The 20995-nt window shown below is 36.1% G+C and overlaps 1 protein-coding gene across 9 annotated transcripts in view; it reads right to left on the bottom strand.

Moving 5' to 3' along the window:
• TTC7B (tetratricopeptide repeat domain 7B) overlaps positions 1-20995 on the bottom strand; it is a 353505-nt gene that overhangs the window by 161372 nt on the left and 171138 nt on the right. For all 9 annotated transcript variants that reach the window (XM_056810528.1, XM_056810526.1, XM_056810525.1 and 6 more), the window contains 6 exons: positions 19810-19893; positions 18926-19030; positions 17119-17236; positions 15134-15191; positions 7991-8063; positions 901-1061 (listed from right to left, as the gene is read on the bottom strand). In XM_056810528.1, the coding sequence (XP_056666506.1) occupies positions 901-1061; positions 7991-8063; positions 15134-15191; positions 17119-17236; positions 18926-19030; positions 19810-19893 (599 nt within the window). The remainder of the gene's footprint in view (positions 1-900; positions 1062-7990; positions 8064-15133; positions 15192-17118; positions 17237-18925; positions 19031-19809; positions 19894-20995) is intronic.

The following is a 20995-nucleotide window of genomic DNA, read 5'->3' as shown; positions in this document are numbered from 1 at the left end:
AAATAAACTGATTAAAAACACTGAGAGGTGATAATGCGAAGAAATAATGCACAAGATGTCCCACTTATATCTTTGAAGAAGTGCTGAATCCTGTAGAGAAGTCAAGAATGAATCCCATTCTCCCCAGACCACCCATTCATTCTACCCCTCCCCTCCCTGACAATCATAGGCCCTTGATGGTTAGTGAAATAAAAACAGGGCCAGTGGGAATCACTGTGTCCCTGTGCTAATATTCAATGGTATTTTGGCTCTTTCTGATCATTCACTCCATTCTGGTGTATAAGGCATTAACAGAAAGCAAAAACTGGACAAATGGTCAAAAAGACTGAAGATATTTCTCAACCATTTCTGACTAATACATGCCCAATCATGACTAAAGAAACTATTCAAATGATAGGTTAGCTATCTCGTTTGCCTTCAAAGTAAAAGGGACCAATAAATGTGGTGCTTTTTAAATGTAAACTCTCAGCATACCTTGAAAATATTATTCATTTAAGTAGCTCCATTTCCCAGAGAAGAAGCTGGATTCCGAATAAGATGAAGTGGTTTGATTGAGGCTGCCCAGTGAGTTAAGAGCAGAGCTGGTAGTACTATAAGATTTGATTACTGACCCAAAGTTCCTGCTTCATTTCTATACTATATCTAGAAGCATTCAGGCAATGTACTATATACAGTATTTTATGGAACCATGATGTTTTAATTTGAAGCTATGCTGTTACTCATTCTCTAAAAAGAATTAAGGTAGGATACAAGTCATCCAATTCACATAGTGGCTATGAGCTCTGAAAAGAAACCATGTTGACACTAGACACCTACCTGTAGTCAGCTCAAACTATAACAGGCCTCAAAATGAAGGTTTATTTCTGAGTTAATGAAAAGAAATCAAGGTGGACTACTTACATAAAGTTTTCTGGATATTCACTCAGGGCCATGTCAATGATATTCAGAGCATCATGGTAATGTTTCTGAGCTGATAATAAGAGGGCAAGGAGATGCAAAGAGTTGGCATCATCCCCTTGGAGTTGAAGAGCTTGGCGAACATAGCCCAATGCTTCTGGTATCTGGTTGAAAACAAAACCAAAAGAGACTTTAAAACCATGAAGAATATGCACACCAATTTTAAAGAGGTAACACCTCTATATGTGACCATAGCTGAATATGAAGATTCATGTCTAATATGCTCTATATTCAGATTCTGGGAAGAAAAAAATGTGTCATAAGAGTCCTTGCTATCAACCACAAATCATAAAGCAACCCAAGTGTTTTTGAGCAAGCATCAAATTTTTTTAAACAACAGAGTAACCAATGAATTGAAGTGAAAGACTAACTTTCTTGTAACTGCCAATATCAGGACTTGAATTTCTCCCTGGATAAACACTATTTTTCTTTGCTATATATTTCAAATTGCTTTTGATTATGTACAAACAGATATGACCAAGTTGGGGGCTATAACAAATTACTTGAAGTTTTTTGTGGAATTAGATTCTCTCAGCTAAACTACTTCTATTTTTCAAAGTCCTGCTGAAATGAAAAATATTTCTTAAAATAATACACTTAATAGGATAGTCTCAGTCCATGATTTCATTAATACAGGAAACTCAGAGAAATTCACCTGAATGTCAATCTTTTTCAACAGCTTAATAGTCTTAAGACATTTGCCTGGAGGACCAAGAGATTAAGTGCCCAGCCTCACACTGCTAATACAGATCAGAGGTGGGATTTGAAGCCAGGTCTTCATGGCTTTGAAGCTAATATCCATTCTGATACAATGCCTCTCAACATAAAATCTCTTTAAATCCAAAACAACTATGAAAAAATCTTCCCTATCAGTAGAATTAGCATCCTTTTCAGTCCTTCCTCTCTTCTAGGTGTTCAGTGACAGTAAAACAGTGCAATTCATGAAATCTGAGAGACAGAAGAAAGCTTAGAAATTGCAAAGTCCAAGCTACTTCATTTTACAATGAAGAAACTGAGAAGCAGCGTAAATTAAAAGTTAGTCATACATCTAATTAGGATAATAAATCTAAAAATATAAAGCCAGGATTTGAACCTAAGTCTCCAAATTGTCCATTCAGTGGTCTTTTCAACCATATCATGCTGCTTCTCATGTAAAAATTTAAAAAAAAAAAAACCTCTTTTCCAAATTAGTTCCTAATGTAACAACACAAGAAGAAACGTACAGTGACATTTAAGATGCTAATGAACAAAAATTCATGGAGCATAAGGCACAACCTTATCAGTTTTCAAACACAACAATTCTATAAGACTTGTTTAGCATGACTACTATGTGACCAGTAATGGGACTTTTCTCCCACTTAGGTAAATTTCTTCAAAACTAACCAAATAGCAACAGAATTCCTATCTGCTAGCTTTAGAGGCACCCTAAATTTGAAATGGATTCTATAGTAATTAAGAGAGAATTTTCATTGAATTGCAAAATGGAATATCACAAACTCTATCAGAAATGCTTTCTTCTGTTTCTTCCCATTTTAATCCCATGTGTTGATGGCAGCCACCTCTCATCTCTCTTATTTGGGTTCTCCCTTTAAGTCTCTGGTGACTTTACTTTCTTCAAAGGATATAAGGCTTTTCTCCAACAATCAGTTCTCTCATCCAAAACTGTCATATTTTCTGGACTTGGTTCATAAGCTTTTACTACAAAAACCTCATCCTTCTGGTTTGCAGAATGCAAAATTTTTTTAAAAGTCCTTACCTTCTGTCTTAGTATCAATTCTAAGACAGAAGAGTAGTGGCAGCAATCAAGGTTAATGACTTGCCTAGGGTCACAAGATAGCAAGTGTCTGTTGCCAGATTTGAACTCAGTTCCTCCCAACGCTAGGTCTGGTGCTCTATCCACTGTGCTACCAAGGTGCAAAATTTGATTCTAACCCTCTTGTTTCACTGATGCTAAAATGGAGCCCAGAAAGGGGAAATGAGGTACCCAATATTATACTGCCAGTTATTAGATGAGTTAGAGAAAAAACAAAACAAAACAAAACATGAGTCTCTAGAATCTCAGCCAAGAACTCTTTCCACCATCCCACACTGACTCTCTGTAAAATACTGTTAATTATAACAAGTAAATGGGAAAAAATTCCCAAACTAACATAGTTATTAGGAAAAGCTATCTATAAGAGATCCTGCTAGGGAATGGATGCTATTGTTATCACCCAGGTTATCCTCAGTGGCTGCTACAGTAGCTTCCTTATGTCTAGTTAGACAACTATATGAACTAACCCCTAGTAAGCTATCAAGCACTAAATAATGTATAGTAGAATTCAAAATTTAAAGAGCAAGGAGAATTAATATCGGTACATATTCGGAGCTAGAAGGAAACTTAGAGGTATTCAAAGGAGTAATTTTTGTATTCTCTCTCTTGCTATTATTTTTACATGAAAGGCTGGAATTGATTCCTCCTAGTCTGTGGAAAATACATCTGAGAGTTATAAATTTGTAATGACTTTTAAGAATTCTTTGGATCATGGCTTTTGAATGAAAGACGGCCATCATAATCTAATCCATTCACTTTACAGATAAGGAAGCAAAATCCCAGAAAGGTTAAGGAACTTGCACAAGATCATACAAAATTTCACTTTCAAAAAGTTTATAATCTCTTGAAAAAGACAAAAGACTTATACAAGAGAAAACGGGCAAACAAGGCAAATTATTTATAGCCACATTGACAAGGATAGTGGTATGAAGGAAATTCAGAGTTTCTAAAACTAATAGTTCTAGTCACCTTCTAGAAAGAGTGGCTTTTCCTCAGGTGAAAAAATGAGTATGCTGGTATAGATGGTCTCTGGAATCCCTCCTTGGTCTAGATTGAGGATTTTCAGAGAAATTCACCGAGAGGAGTCACAAAATCACAGAGCTGGAATAGGCTTCAGAGGTCATCTGGTTCAAACTAAGGTCATCTATCTAGTTTAAGCTATAAGTTAACAAGAATTTTATCCAGTCTTCAATTGAAAACCTCTAGTAATAAAGAAAGGGGATATGTCCTAAATTAATTTATTCTACTTTTAAACAATTCTAATTGTTATGAAGTTTTCCTTATATCGTATTGAAATCTGCTTCTGCAATATCTTTCGACCCAGTCATTGCTACTAGTCTGCCCCATGGGACCAAGCAGAATAAGTAGAATTCCTCTTATATATGAAGGTCACTCGAAAGTTTGAAGACTACTAATGTGTCTTCTAAAACCATGTTCTCTTTTTCTCTCCAGGTTAAAAGTTCTTAAAAGTGATCATTATCAAATGTTATGGTTTTTGGTCCTCCCTCATCTCTTAGAATAGTGGCATCCAATTCAAACAGAAATTTATCACCATGGATCCCATTACGGACTAAGAAAACCATAAATAAGCATTGACTGTGTTGTGCTCTTTTTATATTGTTAAATTTTTTCTGATCACACTTAAATATTATTCCAGATCCACAGGAGTTTTGTATACCAACAATTTTGACAAATGTGGACTACACTATGCTGGACTAGGGGGATATTCCCAGTATGAAGCATTGAAAGGATTTAAGTCACTCCAATCTTGATGCTCCTATTTTTGTCTTGGGCAATTCTGAAGCCAGAAACATCAAGGATTAACACCATATAGAGAGTGGCCTTAGATTATGGAAAAGCCCTAACACCATACCAATGACTGTTGAGTTCAATGCACACCTACTTTCAGAAGGCATCCTAACATAATGACTAGAATAACCTGCTGTGCTGCCTGTTAGTTACTGAAAAGAGAGTAGGGTCCTCAAGGACGAAACAGTAATAAGAAATTTAGTTAGCTACATGTATAACCCAGTGGAATTGCTCATCAACTCCAGGAGAGGAATGGGAAGAGAGGAGAGAGACAACATGAATCATGTAACTTTGGGAAACCTATGTATAAATTTGTAATTGTAATAAAATAAAGATACTTTTTAAATAAATAAAATTTTACATTTGGGGGGAAAGAAATTCAGTTAACTTTGGGATGGAAGAAACAGGGGAGAGGAGGAAGAAATTCCATTTAAATCATTCAAAGAAACTGATGGCTATTACTGCACAACTCTCAGATCATTCTCCTTACTTCCCCAAGAAATTCAATTCTCAGAATTCCTCTGAATCTAACTCCCCTTCACACCTGGAAACTTCAACCAACACAGTAATGCCATCTCGAAAAACCTTAGGGCCATTCCTCCTGAGATTTCTCTTCTCTCCAATTCCACATTTTGAAGCACTCCAGCATCATCCCCAAAGTAGCCCTTTAATTTGTGCCTTTGTTATTATCTCCAGTGACAATTTTCAGTCACTCCCCACCTACTGGATCCCTATCCCCAACCACAATGGCCTTTTCTTATCTCTTGAGCTAGACAGCATCAGACACTGCTGAAACAAGGCCTCCTTTCTTCAAACTCTTCTCTGTCTTTCTGTGCTACTGTCCTGTTAGGGTGTTCCTCCTACCTGCAAGAAGGATCCTTTTCAATCTCTTTTGCAAGATCTTCATTTATGCACCTTTCCTAATGGGTGGGTTCATGTAAGGCTTCTCTCTTGGATCCATCATCTCCACACTAGCTCTTCCTTCACCCACTCTCAAGAAGAGGTGGCCTTTATCTTTATGGAGACAAACTCCTCTATATGCATCCTTGATTCCATTCCCTTTTATCTTCTCCAGGGGCGTACCTCCATTATTATTCCCTCTCTCCCTCCAATCATTTTTTTTAATCTTTACCTATTGTCTTAAGGAATAGGCAATTGGGGTTAAGTGACTTGCCTAGGGTCACAAAGTGTCTGAGGCTAGATTTGAATCTAGGTCTTCCTGTCTACAGGTCTGGCACTCTATCCACTGTGTTACCTAGCTGCTTCTCTTCTTCCAATATTCAGTCTATTCCAATATTCTATCTACTGACTCCTTCTTTGCTGCCCACATTCTTCATTCTTTAAAAACTCTCACTTAGTCCAATCATCCGAGCTCACTATTATCCCACATCTCACTTCCTCTTCTTAGTTAAATTCCTTGAGAAAGTCACTGACACTAGATGCCTCCAGTTCCTCTCCTCTGATTCTTCCAAACCCCATACAATCAGGTTTTTGACATTATTCAAATGAAACTTCTCTCTCCAAAGTTACCTTAATTGCTGTACCCAATGGCCTTTTCCCCAATCTTAATCCTCTTGACCTCTGCAACATGACATGGTCACCTTCTTCTGGATACTTTCTCTGTTGGGTTTTCCTGACATTGTTCTCTCTTAGTTCTCTTCTTACCTGCCTGACCACTCATTTTCAGTTACATTTACTGATCTTCAGCAAGGCCATGCTTTTACTATGGAATGCTGGAAGTTCCCCAAAGCTCTGTCCTTGGCCCCTCTCTCTTTTCATTCTATATTGTTTCACTTTGTGATCTCGTCAGCTCTCATGGTTTTAATTATTATTTCTTTGTGGATGGTTTTCAGATATAGATATATATCCACCTCTTATCTCCTTCTCAAGACCTACATCACCAACTACCTAGCCATCTCAGACTGTATCCATATCTTAAATTCAGCATGTATGAAAGAGTCTTTTTATTTTCCCCTCAAAATGCTCCTTTTCCCCTTATTTTCCAATTGCTCTCCAACTTTCCTATTATTGTTAAGGACACCATCATTCTCCTAGTCTCCCACACTGGCAATCCTAGCGTCATCTTCAATTCTTCATTTATACTCACCCCTCTACATAGACAATCCACGATCAAATCTTGTCCTTTCTACCTTTACAGCATCTCTCTTACAAGGCCCTTTCTCATCACTCACACTGACTGACACCCTGCTGATGTAGCCTTTCCTTACCTTTGGCCTCCCCTCTGCAATCATCTTCTAGATAGTCTCCCTGTCTCAAGTCTTTCTCTATTCCAGTCTAATTCTCCACTCCAAAGTCAAAGTGACTTTCCTAATGCTCAGGTCTGACCCTGCTATTTCTCTACTTCATTAACTCCAGTGGCTCTCCATTAACTCTAAGGACAAATATCAAACGCTATGTTGAGATAAACTGCTTGATTTCCATAATAGCTGAAAAGACCTCCATGAACTGATGCAGAGTGAAATGAGCAGAACTAGGAGAATGTTGTACACAGAGACTGAAACGTTATGGGACCAGCATATGCAATCAACTTTGCTACTAATAGCAATGCAATGATTCAGGACAATTCTGAGGGACTTATGAGAAAGAACACTCTCCACTTCGAAAGAAAGAATGGTGGGAGTAGAAATGTAGAAGGAAAACATTTTTATTTTTCACTTGTTTATGTGGGTGTTGGATGTGGGGTTTTGGTTTTTTAAAGATTATTGCAAAAATGAATAATATGGAAATAGGTATTAAGTGATAATATATGTATCAGCCAGTGAAATTGCTTGTCAGCTCTGGGAGGGGGGAGGGAGGAAAGGGAGGAAAAGAACATGAATCATATAACCATGGAAAAATACTTAAATAAAATTTTTTTAATTAAAAAAAGCCAACTCAAAAAAAAAAGCTATATTTGGCATTAAAACCTTTCACAAACCTGGCCCCTTGCTATCTTTTCCATTCTCCTTATACTTTATTCCCACACAGTCTACAATCCAGGTACACAGACCTCCTGGACTACTTGCTGTTCCTTGAATACAACAAGCCACTCCTCATGCTATGTCTTCTTAATGGCTGTCCGCCATACCTAAAACACTCTCTCTCCAACATCCACCTCATGGATTCCAAGAAGTCTCAGCTCAAATCCCATTTCCTGAGTGGGGTCTTTCTCAGTCCTATCCACCCCTCATCCAAAACTCTACTAGAACCTTCCTTCTAAGTTGACCTTCCATTTTATACCATATAGATGATTGACTGATTGATTAAAAAGGTTTAAGATTCTACTTTAACCTCAAATGGATGAAAAATCAGTTACTGTACCAAACTGAGAAACTGAAGGAATTAAACCTGGATGGCATATCTTTCTAAATTCAGGATACAATCCCAAGAAACAACACTATATAAACATACCTGTCTGGATATGGCCAGCTGCAGAGCCAGATAAAAAGCTGCTAGGTGGTCCGTAGGTGACAAACTGTGAGCTCTGAAAAATTCAAATTATTTATAACTATTAGTACATGTAAAGGAAGTTTATTTTTCTTATCAAGTATTTGTTTACTTAGCTATCTTTCACTTTGCCACTAAAAATTTGAATTTTTATCTTAACTTCAGTGATGATTATAACAATTATCCTCTTGTTAGAAATATATACGTATGTAAACCGAAGTGTGTCTTCAACCATACAACCTTTGGCAAGAAGCCATATTCTATTTCAGTAGGTGATCTCCTCTGCTCCCAAGGATTTGATCATCACCTCTATGCAAAAGATGTGAATGATTCTCAGATTGATTTAGGAAACTTGAACCTTTCTCCTGTCTTCTAGTCTTTTATTGACAACTTCTTTTAAGACCTCTATAACTATGTCCCATTGATATCTTTAATTCAGCATGTCCAAAAGGGAACTAATAACTCTTCTCTCCCTCCCATCAATCAGTCCTCCTCTCTTGCTAACTAACTTCCCTATGATAGGTGAGGGGTCACTCTCATCCTTCTGGTAGCCCAGGCTTACAATTTAGTTGTCATTCTTAATTTCAAGTTCCTTCCCACCTCTCCCCACTCCAATCCTAATCTACTGTCATGTCCTGTTGTTTCTAGCCTCAAAATATCTCTCATATAAACACATTTCTTTCCTCTTACAATGCCTGGTACAGGCTATCACCACTTCATGCCTGGACTACTGTAATAGCCTTTGTTTGTTCAGGGTTTTGGGGGGTTTTTTTGTTTGGTTGGTTGGTTGGGTTTTTTTGTTTGTTTGTTTGTTTTGCTTTTAAATCCCTAACTTCCATCTTAGAATCAATACTGTGTATTGTAAAAGGAAGAAAAGTGGCAAGGGCTTGCCATAAAATGGCCAAAAGCTTAAGTGACTTGCCCAGGGTCTCATAGCTAGGAAGTGTCTAAACCCAGATTTGAACCCAGGACCTCCCGTCTCTAGGCCTGGTTCTCTATCCACTGAGCAACCTGGTTGCCCCTGGCAAGCCTTTTGATTTGTCTCTCTGCTTCAAATTCCTCCCCAAACAGGGCTTATGCTCCTCTCAGCTATAAAAGTGATCTTCTTAAAAGTGTTTGTCCAGCTATCCCTATTGATTCAATAAATTCTATCATTCTATTTTACCTCCAAGATCAAAAATAAAAACCTCTGTTTGGCTTTCAAGCCATTCAGAACCTGGCCCATTCCTATTTTCCAGATTTCACCCCCTTTACTCCTTACTGAGTGGCCTCAGTGTCACTGTTCTTCCCACAAGACACACCATTTCTTGACTCTAGGTATTGCCATGGCTGTCTTCCATGCCTAGTATACTCTCCCTCTTCATTTTGCTTTCTGGCTTCCTTCAAATCTCATCTAAAATCCCACCTTCTTAAAGAAGACTTTCTTGGTCCCCCTGAATGCTAGGGCCTCCCCTCTAAGATGATCTCCAAATAAGTCTAGCTATACCTTAGGTTTTTATACAGTTATTTGAATGTTGTTCTCTCTCCATTAGATTCTGAATTCTTTGAGGGCAAGCTATCTTTTGCCCTTTTTTGTATACTTAGCACAGAGCCTGGTACAAAAATACTAGTTAATATGACTTGGCCTGGGGTAAACAATAGAGAGAAGGAAAAAGAGAAGGGAATAAGCATTTATTAAGTGCCTACTATACACCAGGTTAGCACTTTTTAAATAGCATCTTATTTGAGCCTCACAATAACCCTAAGAGGTAGGTGCTGTTATTTCTCTCCATTTTACAGTTGAGGAAACTGAGATGGACTTTGTTTCACAGGCTGCGACTTGACCAAGGCTACATTTACTGTCTGAGGACAGATATGAACCTACATCTTCCTCACTTCAAGTTCAGTGTTCTATCTCCCATACCACAGGCATCATTTGGGTTTGCAAAAGCTCTGTGTTGGGTAATAAAAGATTCAAGATAGGTCAAATGGCATTGGGTTAATTAATTAACACATTCAGACTCATTGAGGCCCAAATTCCAATCTGAGTACAAAGAGTAGATCTTTAAAATATGCAGGTTATGTACTGGTTTAGCCCTAGTAGGTAGATCTTCATCTCTATCCTGATGTTCTGGATCAAAATTTCTAGGATTCAGAGAAGCTTCATAGTCATCAAAAGTTCCACTTTACTACATGAGGCTTTTTGTTTCTGATGAAATATAAAACAGGAAAAAATAGACTATCTCATTAAGATGAATCTAGTTAACTAGTTTAACCTTCAACTTATGTTTCTTAGAATTCTTTAGTATAATCAATGATTAATTTTATTAAATGGCTTGTTACACTGGAGAAAAATGTAGCACTTAATTGAATAAAACATAGAATTTTTTTTTTGCTTTGATATAGAAGAGTATTATATTTCACCATAAGCAACTCCAAACTTCACTGTGTGAAGACACATTTCCTCCCAGATTGTTAAACATAATAGCAAACCAAACTTTTACTTTTTTAAAAGGTATTTCATGCATACAAATTAAAAACACATTTTCTATTGACATACTGTGATAAAAGTAGGTACAATGCTACTAGGAAAGTAGACATTCAAGATTAAAAGAAAATCCAAAACATTATTTATTATGGCAGAGCTGCAAGGATAGGATAATTTCTTAGAGCAACAGACCCTATTTGACCTAATTTTTTTTAAACCCTTACCTTCCACCTTAGAATCAATACTGTGTATTGGTTCCATGGCAGAAGAGTGGTAAGGGCTAGGCAATAGGGGTTAAGTGACTTGCCCAGGGTCACTAAACTAGGAAGTGTCTGAGGCCAGACTTGAACCTAGAACCTTCTGTATCTAAGCCTGACTCTTAATCCACTGAGCTACTACCTCTATTTGCCCTATTTTTTTTTAAAGTATTGGATCAAATGCCAAAGTCTTTAATGCATGCTGTCTAATAAGAAAGGAACTTATTTAGATTAATGAGACTTTTTTTTCTCACAGATAAAACAATTAATATTCAATGCTCAGCTAGGTGTTGTACTCACTAGAGTAGCAGTCCTAAAGTCTGGAAGACCTGAATCCAAATAGGATTTAGACACAATTCAAATAGCTTTAGACACTTACTAGTTGTATGACCCTGGGCAAGTCTTTTAACCTCTGTTTGTCTCCATTTCTTCATCTGTAAGAAACAGGGAAGATGATAGCCCCTACTTCCAAGAGTTGTAAGGATCAAATGAGATAATAATTGTAAAGCACTGAGCACAGTTCCTGGCATGTAGTAAGCACTCTATAAATGTTAGCTATTAATAACCTGCTGGTGAGTCTTACTGTCTCAAGTCTTTCCACACTCCAATTTAGCTACTAAAGTAATTTTCCTAAAATACAGGCTCAATTATGTTACATCCACTCCACTCCACCCCATCTCCTACTCAATAAACTCCAGTATCTCCCTATTTTCTCCAGGGTCAAATACAACATCCTCTACTTGGTATTCAAAACCACCCAAAATCTAATCACCTCCTACTTTTCCAGTCATCTGACACCTTACTCCTTGACATGCACTCTTTGATTGGGTGACACTGTACTCCTTGACATTTCATGAACAAGATGTTCCATCTCTGTACTAGGCATTTTTTCTGACTGTTCCCCATGCCTGGAATGCTTCCCTTCCTTCTCTCTATCTACTGGCTTCCCTGGTTTCCTTCCAACTTTCAACTATCTTCTACAAGAAGCACTTCCCCTAAACTTAACTCTAGTGCCTTACCTCTCTTAATATTTACTCTGTATATGTCTTATTTGCACATATTTGTTTGCTCACGGCTTCCCCCATTAGATTGTAAGCTCTTTGGGGAGCTTTTGCCTCTCTGTATCCCCAGAACTTAGCACAATTGCCTAACATATAGTAGGTGCTTAAGAAATATATACTAACTCTTTCCTTCATTTTCTTTTCTTGAGGGTGAATAATGTTTAGCTTTGGTGGTTTTCAAAGGTTTCTCATACATTCTCTCTCTTCTTCTCATAATAAGACTATGGAATAGGACAGATATTTTAATCTATCTTACAGATAAGAATAATGGGCTGAGAGAATTTGTCCAAAGCCACAGTTATTAAGTGCTGTTAATAGAACTTATCCGCAGGGTGTCTGCCTCCCATTTCTTTTTCTTTTTTTGGCTGACCTCAATTTCAGTGCTTTCTCATTGCATCATGCTAAATCTTTATTAAATCATTAGCATGTGATAGTAGAATGGGTATAATTCTTGCTCTTTTTCAAATTCCGGTTTTGTCTCTACTTGACTCTAGGCAATTCACTTAATATCACTCTGCCTTATTTTCTTTATCTATAAAATGGACTTAATAATGACTGTACCTAACGTACCTAACTGCTTCATTGGATCTTATGATAAAGGCATCTTGTGAAATTTAAAGCACCAAAAAACTTGAGTCATTATGGTTACTATTCAAAGAAATAAACGTGTCTAATAATGTGTTTTGTTTTTGTTTTATTTACACGAGGTTATCATTTTTCATATAATCTTATTCTAATCCTATGAGATTTTGGGGGTTTTTTTCATCTCCATACAATGTCCGTCTTTCAGGTTTGTTTGTCTATTGGCAATCGAAGATTTTTCACATCACAGGAATTTTACTCTTCATTGCCCATAAAAAAGTACAAAGTAGAATGTTTTGACTTATATTTCTCTCTCCTCCTCCAGCCCAATTTCATCTCCAATTTTCACAATACACACCCTGGTAAGGAGACTCAAATATTTAAGTGATTAATTACTAAGGGACATTTGCAAGCACTATTTTCCTATTTTACCCTCTTTCACAATTAATGAAACATGACTTTTACAAATTTCAGGAATTTCTCAGGACTATAATGTCTTTAGCTGGATTCACAAATTTTGACCAAGTAATGACTTTCTTATAAGTCATAAAAATGATAATTTCTTCCCACTACCAAGGAAAATCTTAATAAATTATCTTATGGAATACATCATATATCCTGAATTGATCAGATATCTGCAAATATGCCACTTACAACTGGGGCCTCTGTCCTATCCATAGTTTGTTATGACAAACAACAAAAGGGCTTAAGACACTGGCTTTTCTGTAAAACATTCAATCCAAATCTAATGACCCTCAAATGGGGGTTGGTTGTCAACCAATCTGGGTTTTTGTCTTTAAAAAGGACAAAAAGAACCCAAGGAATATTTCAAGTTTTTATTTTTCTTGATTTGGCTAATGAAGCAAATTGCTCTATTTAATCTATTCTTCCCCTTCTTTGCTCCCCTCACCTAAAAATGGAAACATATTAAAAATGTTAAAGCAAACTGCTCTGCTTGTGTATATGCTGGAAAATCTTTGGTTACTATGTATCTAATAGCTTCAGTGGTCAAGACCTGGTAAAAAAGTTAGGACTCCTCCAAGTAGTCCAGTCAATAAAAATTATTATGCGATTTGCAATCTGTGTCCAAGGGAAGTAAACTTACTTTAAAGCTATAAGCATTACATAAAAAAAAGGAAGAAAGGAATGTAAACTAGCTTTACAATCTCTGCTCACACTCTGTGTCAGCAATTTAACCTGGATAAGCAGGTACTTCATGCTTTTTAGACAGTTGTAACAACCATTATATCATTCAATCCTTACAATTAACTGCTGTATAACAATTTTGTGACACAGTAGTATGGTGGGCAAAGTATTGTCATTTCTGCAGATGAGGAAACTGGGGTTTAGTTCATCTCAGTTAAATCATCATCAAATTTTTCATCCAAGGGATGAAAGTATATACATCCAAAGAAAAGTATATATAATATCATATGATTCCTCATTCTAGGCACACTCTTTTATTTCATAAAAATATAACTTTAGGTGCAACAATGTCACAGATATTAAAAGAACAATTAATCACATAAAGTTAGGAATGGGCTTGACAAATAGAGTTGGTTTGGTTATAAACTATTAACAATGTCACTATGGAACAATGTTGAATAAAACAGCATTCTATGTCATATACTCTATTGTCTTGTGAAAGACAGAATAAAAAAGATTAAGAAGGGGCCACTTAAATTTAATACCTTCTCAACTCAATATTAAAATATAGTCATGGGAAATACAATTCATAAAGTGACCCTCCTATACTAGTAAACATTAAATCTTTCTTTACTCCAATTTGATTCAATCTAAATCAATTCAAATGACATGGGACCACTCCCCAGTCCCAAGGAAACCAAGACAAAAAAAGGGACAAAAGTTCTGCCCACAAGAAGTTTACATGCTATTATTATTATTATTATTATTATTATTATTATTATTACACAACATAATTATACAAGGTATGGTAAAGTGGGGTAAGGAAGAGATCAAGACTAAGTGTTTTAGAAAAATCAAGAATAAGAAACATTCAAAGCCTTCAATTTTACAGATGAGCAAACTGAGATTCAAGAAAATCAAGTAAACAATTTCTGAAAAATTACATGAGTAGTAACTCCGTTCTCATTCCCATTCTCCATACTCTATGTTGAGGGGGACCCAAAGGAGCTGTCTTTACCAGTAGGTTGACAATGAGACTACATATTCAAAATAACAGAAACAAAATTAATAATAATTTGGTGGCATAATAGATAAGACTACAGAGGACAGATCTAGAAAATTCTTTGATATAAAAACAAAGAGTGATCACATAATTTTTCACAGATGTCAGTAAAGGCCTGAAAACATTTAAGTAACTTAAAACAAAAACCTGTGTCCTAATATAACAACCACAACAAAAATGATTCAGACCACATTGGTACCAAAACATAATCTCTTATGATACTTGGCTTGATAGTGACAAATGTCTTTAATAAAAGGATCACCACCTTGTATTCCCACATACATGTCTCTGCAGAGTTCAAAGAGCTTCATAATAAAATGCACTCAAATGGATTAACCGATTGAGAATATGGATTCATATGGCAACAGATGATGAAGCAATTTTTAATACAATATGTTCTGTACTGTAGAAAACTCCCAGAGGTAAAAGCACTGTTTATATAATCTTTATAAATATCTCTTTTTTTTAATACTTATAATAAGGTCTTTTCCCTCCATTATGTACAAAATGGAAAGATTTACACCCACTCACCTCTGAAAAGCAAGAAGAGCCTTTCTCTGCAGGACCTCTTGCATCCCTCGCAAAGAAGCTGAGAAAGGAATTTAGTTAGTCAGTGTAGCATGTAAAGCCAGAAATCTGATATTACACATATAAAACCTTTACTTTTTAAGTGTATATCAACCCACATTTACCAAATGACTCCAAGGTTTGCTAGAGCCTGTAGGGTCCAGAACAAGAATTTTATATCCCTACCTTGAGGGTTTACAATCTATGTAAGGAGATATATTCTGAATCTATAAGCCAACATTATCTTAATTATGGTGACACTGTGACAAGCTGATGGTCAGCTCCAGAAGCCCTTGGTTCTACTTCCAAAGAGAAAGGTTGGTGACTCCAAAGAAGTATCACAGTCTATCTTCCCTGCTACAGATATAAACAATTGGATTGGTTAAAGAACAGTCCCAGTAAGGGTAAGGTCACTTAATCTGAGTTCTATATGGACCAAGTAAATTAAACTCTATATCATGCTCAAAAAGTGCTCTAATATGGAATTAATTTCTTAATTAGGAAGTTGTGGATAATAATTACAAATTCACCCCAACTACAGAGAAAGAAATAAAAAATCTTAAAAATGTCTTTCTCACATACAATGGGTCAACAGTTTGATAAGGAAATAACAACTGATACTGGTGAAGGACTAGAAAAGGATGTATCAAGAGAAAGCAATGAGGGTAACTTTCACAGGAATAAATTTAGAGCAGGACTGAAGAAATCTTTAAGTATTGAACCATTTCCCATTGTCTGAATGCTCACGGGGAAAGGCAGAAGTCAAATGGTACAAACAGCATTTAAAAATATACAATACCTTCTGTGTTAAGCTCCCCTTGTAATTTAAAGTCACAATTTTGAAGCTGCAAAGGACCTTGAAGACTATTAAGTCCAATTCCTTTTGTAGGTAGGGCTGGGATTAACATTCCCATTACAGGGTGAGTAAATGGCTTCTGTCCAGCACTACTTTCTCTCTACATCAGACCATTTTCTCTAATAATGCAAATGGAAGAACTTTTAAGTCCACTAAAACCCTGTGTTTTGTGAAATTAAAAGCAAACATCTACTTCAACAACATAAAAAATCCACGGGATATGTCCTATTTTGTGGAAGACTAATAACGTATGGATTGAAAGTAATTCCTTGAATAATTAAAGTAAGCATTCCCAAGTTATTTCTCTTATAAGGACATAATAGAACCAATACCATTTAAAATCTGTTAGACATAATAAACACTAATTATTTTTTAAAACACACATAATCTGAGTCTCTTGTACCTCAATTATAGCTAATTCCAAAGTCTGTATTCTGTTTGTTTCCAAAGACTACACTGCTTGATTTTCTGTTGCATACATAGTTAAAATTTTTCATTTTAATCTTTACTTTCTGTCCTAGTAGCAAACATAAGACAGAAGGGCAAGGGCCAGACAAATGGGGTTAAGTGATTTGCCGAAGGTCACACATCTCCGAAGTGTGTGAGGCTAGAACTTAACCCAGATCCTCCTGACTCCAGGCCTGGAACTCTAACCACTGTACCACGTAGATGACTCCATAGTTAAAACTTATGTGACATACAATAGTTGCTGGTGAAGAGGGAGAGCAATCACTGTTTAGACAAAGAAAGTTTACTGAAGGTGAGGCATTGAGTTACTAATTCTCCATGCCTGAGCCAACAGCTTTTTCAACTGAGAAACCACCAGATGACATGTTGGGTTGAATCTGGTCCCTAGTCAGCCTCATTCCTCCAAAATTAAATATACCGTAACCCATTTGCTATGATAGTCATGACAAAAAAAAAAAAAGGATCTATGAAGATACAGTCCAAGTGTCCTACTCTTCTTTTAAATGTGGGAAGTCTTTCTTGGCTTATGGAATTATCTTCTCAAAGAGGCCAGATAGCAACACAGGTTGATAAGAGTTAATAATTGTAAGTTAAATGCCACATTCCTGCCCCCACCTAATCTTACCATCAGTGGCCTGCAGACTATAAGTGAGTCCCAAAGCTAAGTAACCTTTGGCTTTGAACTCTGAGGTTTTCTCTCCCATGTCAACCACATTTTTGGCAAAATTTTCAGCTTCTTCTAACTGAAAAAGAAGACAAGTTTAAAGATATACAAAATTCATCCTACTGCCTGAGGTGAGTTTTTTACATGCACTCCCTCCCATGAGAATGTACTGCTTAAAGTAGAAATTCACGAGGTCACATTAAAAGATATTAAGAGAAACCTCCAAATTCTGAGGTTTCTCTTCTGGACCATAGTCATATGGAATTCTTTTGCATTCTCCTTTTCTTCTCAATCAATTAATATTCTTCCTGTCTCTATTAAATGCTCTAAGAATCATCACTGAGTTTCTTTTCATGTCTCATTCTATGACTTTTATCCCCAATATTCTCTCAGTAAGGTCTTTTTGTATTTCCAATTGATATATTATTTATATTTCCAAAGGAAAAAAATCAATGGTATATTTCAAGAATTTTTTCTTTGTTTAGTTTAATAGTAAATACATGGATCCTCTTTCAACTTTAAGGAAAAAGATGATTAGATAGTACTTAGATGTTTTTATTTAATATAGTCACACATTCATTCATTTAAAAGGCATTATTATATACCTACTGGGTGTAATATACCATTTTAGACAGTGGAGGACATACAAAGATAAATAAGATGAAATTATTGCCCTCCAGACATTTATAATCAAGTGGACGTAAAAAGATATGTAAAAAATAATATAACAAAAATTCAAATAAGCTAAATACATAAAAATTTAAAGTGCTTTTTTAATTGGGGAAAAAAATTACTTTAATGGAGAGTAGTACAACAGTTCCTCCTCTTGGACACCTGAATTTTTCAATTCAAAAGAACTCTAACACTCAAAAACTCACTTAAGTTGATTCCATTTCTTCATTTGCTCTCTGTTGTATATACATCTATATCCTTCATTCCTTGGGCAAGTAAATCCCAGGTATAGGAGTCAAAATCTTATACCTGAAGAAATTAGCAAAACTTCCCGGAAGCCATGCTTTTCAACGGAATACCTCATCTTTGAAAATATGGTGGGGTTTTTCCCTAAATCTAGCCAACCACTTAAAATAGCTCAAAGATTAATTTTCTAATATGTTTACTTTTCTATTTCTAAAATACACTAGATTGACTAAAAATTCAAAAGGATTTAACAATGTTTTTGAGATGGAAAAACTAGTCACTCAACCAGATATGGACCTGACAGCTTTCTATCGTTAGGAATCTGTATAATTAACACATGAGCTTTCTATTTCTATTTAAGGGAATAAATTTTAGAAATCCACACACCCACATTGCACCTAAGCATAATTCAATAAACATTTGAAGACTATCAATGCACAGAACATTGCATACAAACACTAAATAAATGCTAACTAAATGAAAATAAAATAGAAAAATAATACAGTAAAGAAGGAAAACCTGTTTTTACACAAATTCATCATGCTTTATGTAAAATCCAATAAATGAACATCCAGATTTATACCAGAAGTAAATGAGGAAGGAAGTGATGATTCAATTTTTAAAAGGATTCCTTTAAACCCTAAGAATATTTAAAACACTAGTCAACATGTAGAATGTTTACTTACATGCTTCTTTTAAGTAGTGCCCTTACTACAAAAAGTAAGATAACATCTGGGCCACAGTTCTAATTCTCTCTAGCTATGGTATTTTTGAGCTAATGTTCCTATGATTGTAGCACATTTAAATAATCTTTAAAGTTAATGAGGATTTTAAGCACTAATTGACTTACCCAATGAAGGGAACCCATACACAACTTTGCAGCCAGGAGAGGAATGGTAGCGTCGTCAGGTTTCAGACGGATACATTCTTTCAGAACCTTCACAGCACGAGCAGACTTGACAAAAGAGGAATATTTCTGTGAAACTCAATTACAAAATTTGTGACAAAGACACTAAGCGAATCTTTGGGGGTGAGGGGCACTATGTTTATTAAAATACTTGCTGGTTATATTTTTAGTTTCTGTTCAAACAAACAACAAGCCCTGACTCCCTCCACTACCACTCCCCAACCACTCTGAAATTTCTGACAGAAGTCTGAGCAAACAATAATTCACTGAGAAGTAAGAGTAGAGATGAGAAGAAAGTTCACTGGAATCAACAAAGAAGCTAATATTTATAGGGGGGAAGATTACATCTCATTCATCGTTTGTTCACTATATGAGGTTTCTGGCCAATTTTCCCTTAAATACTTCTGTAATCCTCTTCTTCAGATCTCTTGACCCACAGAACAAAGACAGAATGGGTCAGAATATAACAGTCAATTGGATAGTATGTCCCAGAGTATTTACCCTCAATCTACTTCATTAGAACTTAAAAGATCAGCATGAGTATTTGGCTTTGTGTTCAAGACTTGTAGCTTCCTCACAAGCTTTTACTGTTCAAATGGTTAGGAAAAGGAACATTCCAGAGGATTATCCTCTCAAGAACATGATTGTGTTTCCCCCCAGCTAAGCAAAACAGGCTAATCTAACTGCTTCTTCTGTTACCGTAAAAATGACTAGAGGGAAACTTCCAACATTTGATTCTGACTTCTATATAATTTAAGTACTAGCCACAAATTTCCCAGTATTCTCTGATGATATTGAGAACTGCACATACAAATGGGGTAACTCACTTTTCCTGCAGCCATCAATGATAATGCAAACTGGTACCAGAGGTGGAACTCCTCAAATGCAAACTTCATAGCTCTTTCTAAACACTAGTTTGAAAAGATGAAAAAAATATAAATAAATGATAAATTATGAATGTAGAGATGATAAACTAGTTGCAAAGTTTTAAAATCACAACTTTAGGAGTGTCCAGATTATTCAATAGTTGAATCATTCTTATATTCTGGAACTTTTATAAACATTGGATTTAATACTGTGAAAACAGATCCTAATTGAGTTAGAGAACTGCCTAACTGCCAGGAAAATCAGAATTCAATTTACTGCCTCTGACACAAACTAGTGGTATCAGCCTAGGTAAGTCACTTAAGTTGGAGGATAGGGAAGTGTGGATGGGGAAAGAACACCCAGGCAAATCTCTAAGATAATAATTTGTAAAGCGTGTACTGATCTACATTGGTAGCAGTTTCCTTCTTTGGATTTTTTCCCCATACAGCAAAGCAATCACAGGTCAGGGGGAGGGAGGACAGTTATGCATAAACTGAAATCAACCAACAAAATATTTAGTAATAGAGCTTCCTGAAAAGGAAAAAGCCCAAGTCATGGTGTCAGAAGTTCTTAGTTCAAGGTCCTACCCGAAAATTTACTAACTTTTCAATCTTAGGCAAGTCACTTCACTTTTCTGTTCTAAAGATAGTAGTATTTGGCACCACTTCTTGGGTGGGCAGGTTGTGTGTGTGTGTGGGGGGGGAACAGCACTATACTAAGTATCAAGCAAATTCTCTTTATCCTCATTAAATGTATGCTATGTACACTAGCTGCCTCCAGATTTACTCTCTCTCCTCAATCCTTTGCAATTTGGTGTCACACCTCCTCACTTTATTGACCCTGATCTTTCCAAAGTTACCAATGATCTCTTGATTGGCAAATCTAATGGTATTTTCTCAGTCTTTATCACATCGAACCTATCTTCTACATCTGATAACACTAGCCACTCTTTCCTAGACATCTCCTTTCTTTGGATTTCGTGGCATTGGTCTCTTCTGATTTTTCTGCTACTTGAACTGCTATTTCTCAGTGTCCTTTGCTGGTTCATCATCCATATAATATAGCCTAATTGTATATATTCTCCAAGATTCTGTTGTAGGCCACCTACTTTTCTCTCCCTACTCTCTCTTTGGTAACTTCATCACT

The sequence above is a fragment of the Monodelphis domestica genome, chromosome 1 (genome assembly GCF_027887165.1).
Source record: "Monodelphis domestica isolate mMonDom1 chromosome 1, mMonDom1.pri, whole genome shotgun sequence".
NCBI classification, from domain to species: Eukaryota; Metazoa; Chordata; class Mammalia; order Didelphimorphia; family Didelphidae; genus Monodelphis; species Monodelphis domestica.
This window is presented reverse-complemented; position numbering and strand designations above follow the sequence as displayed.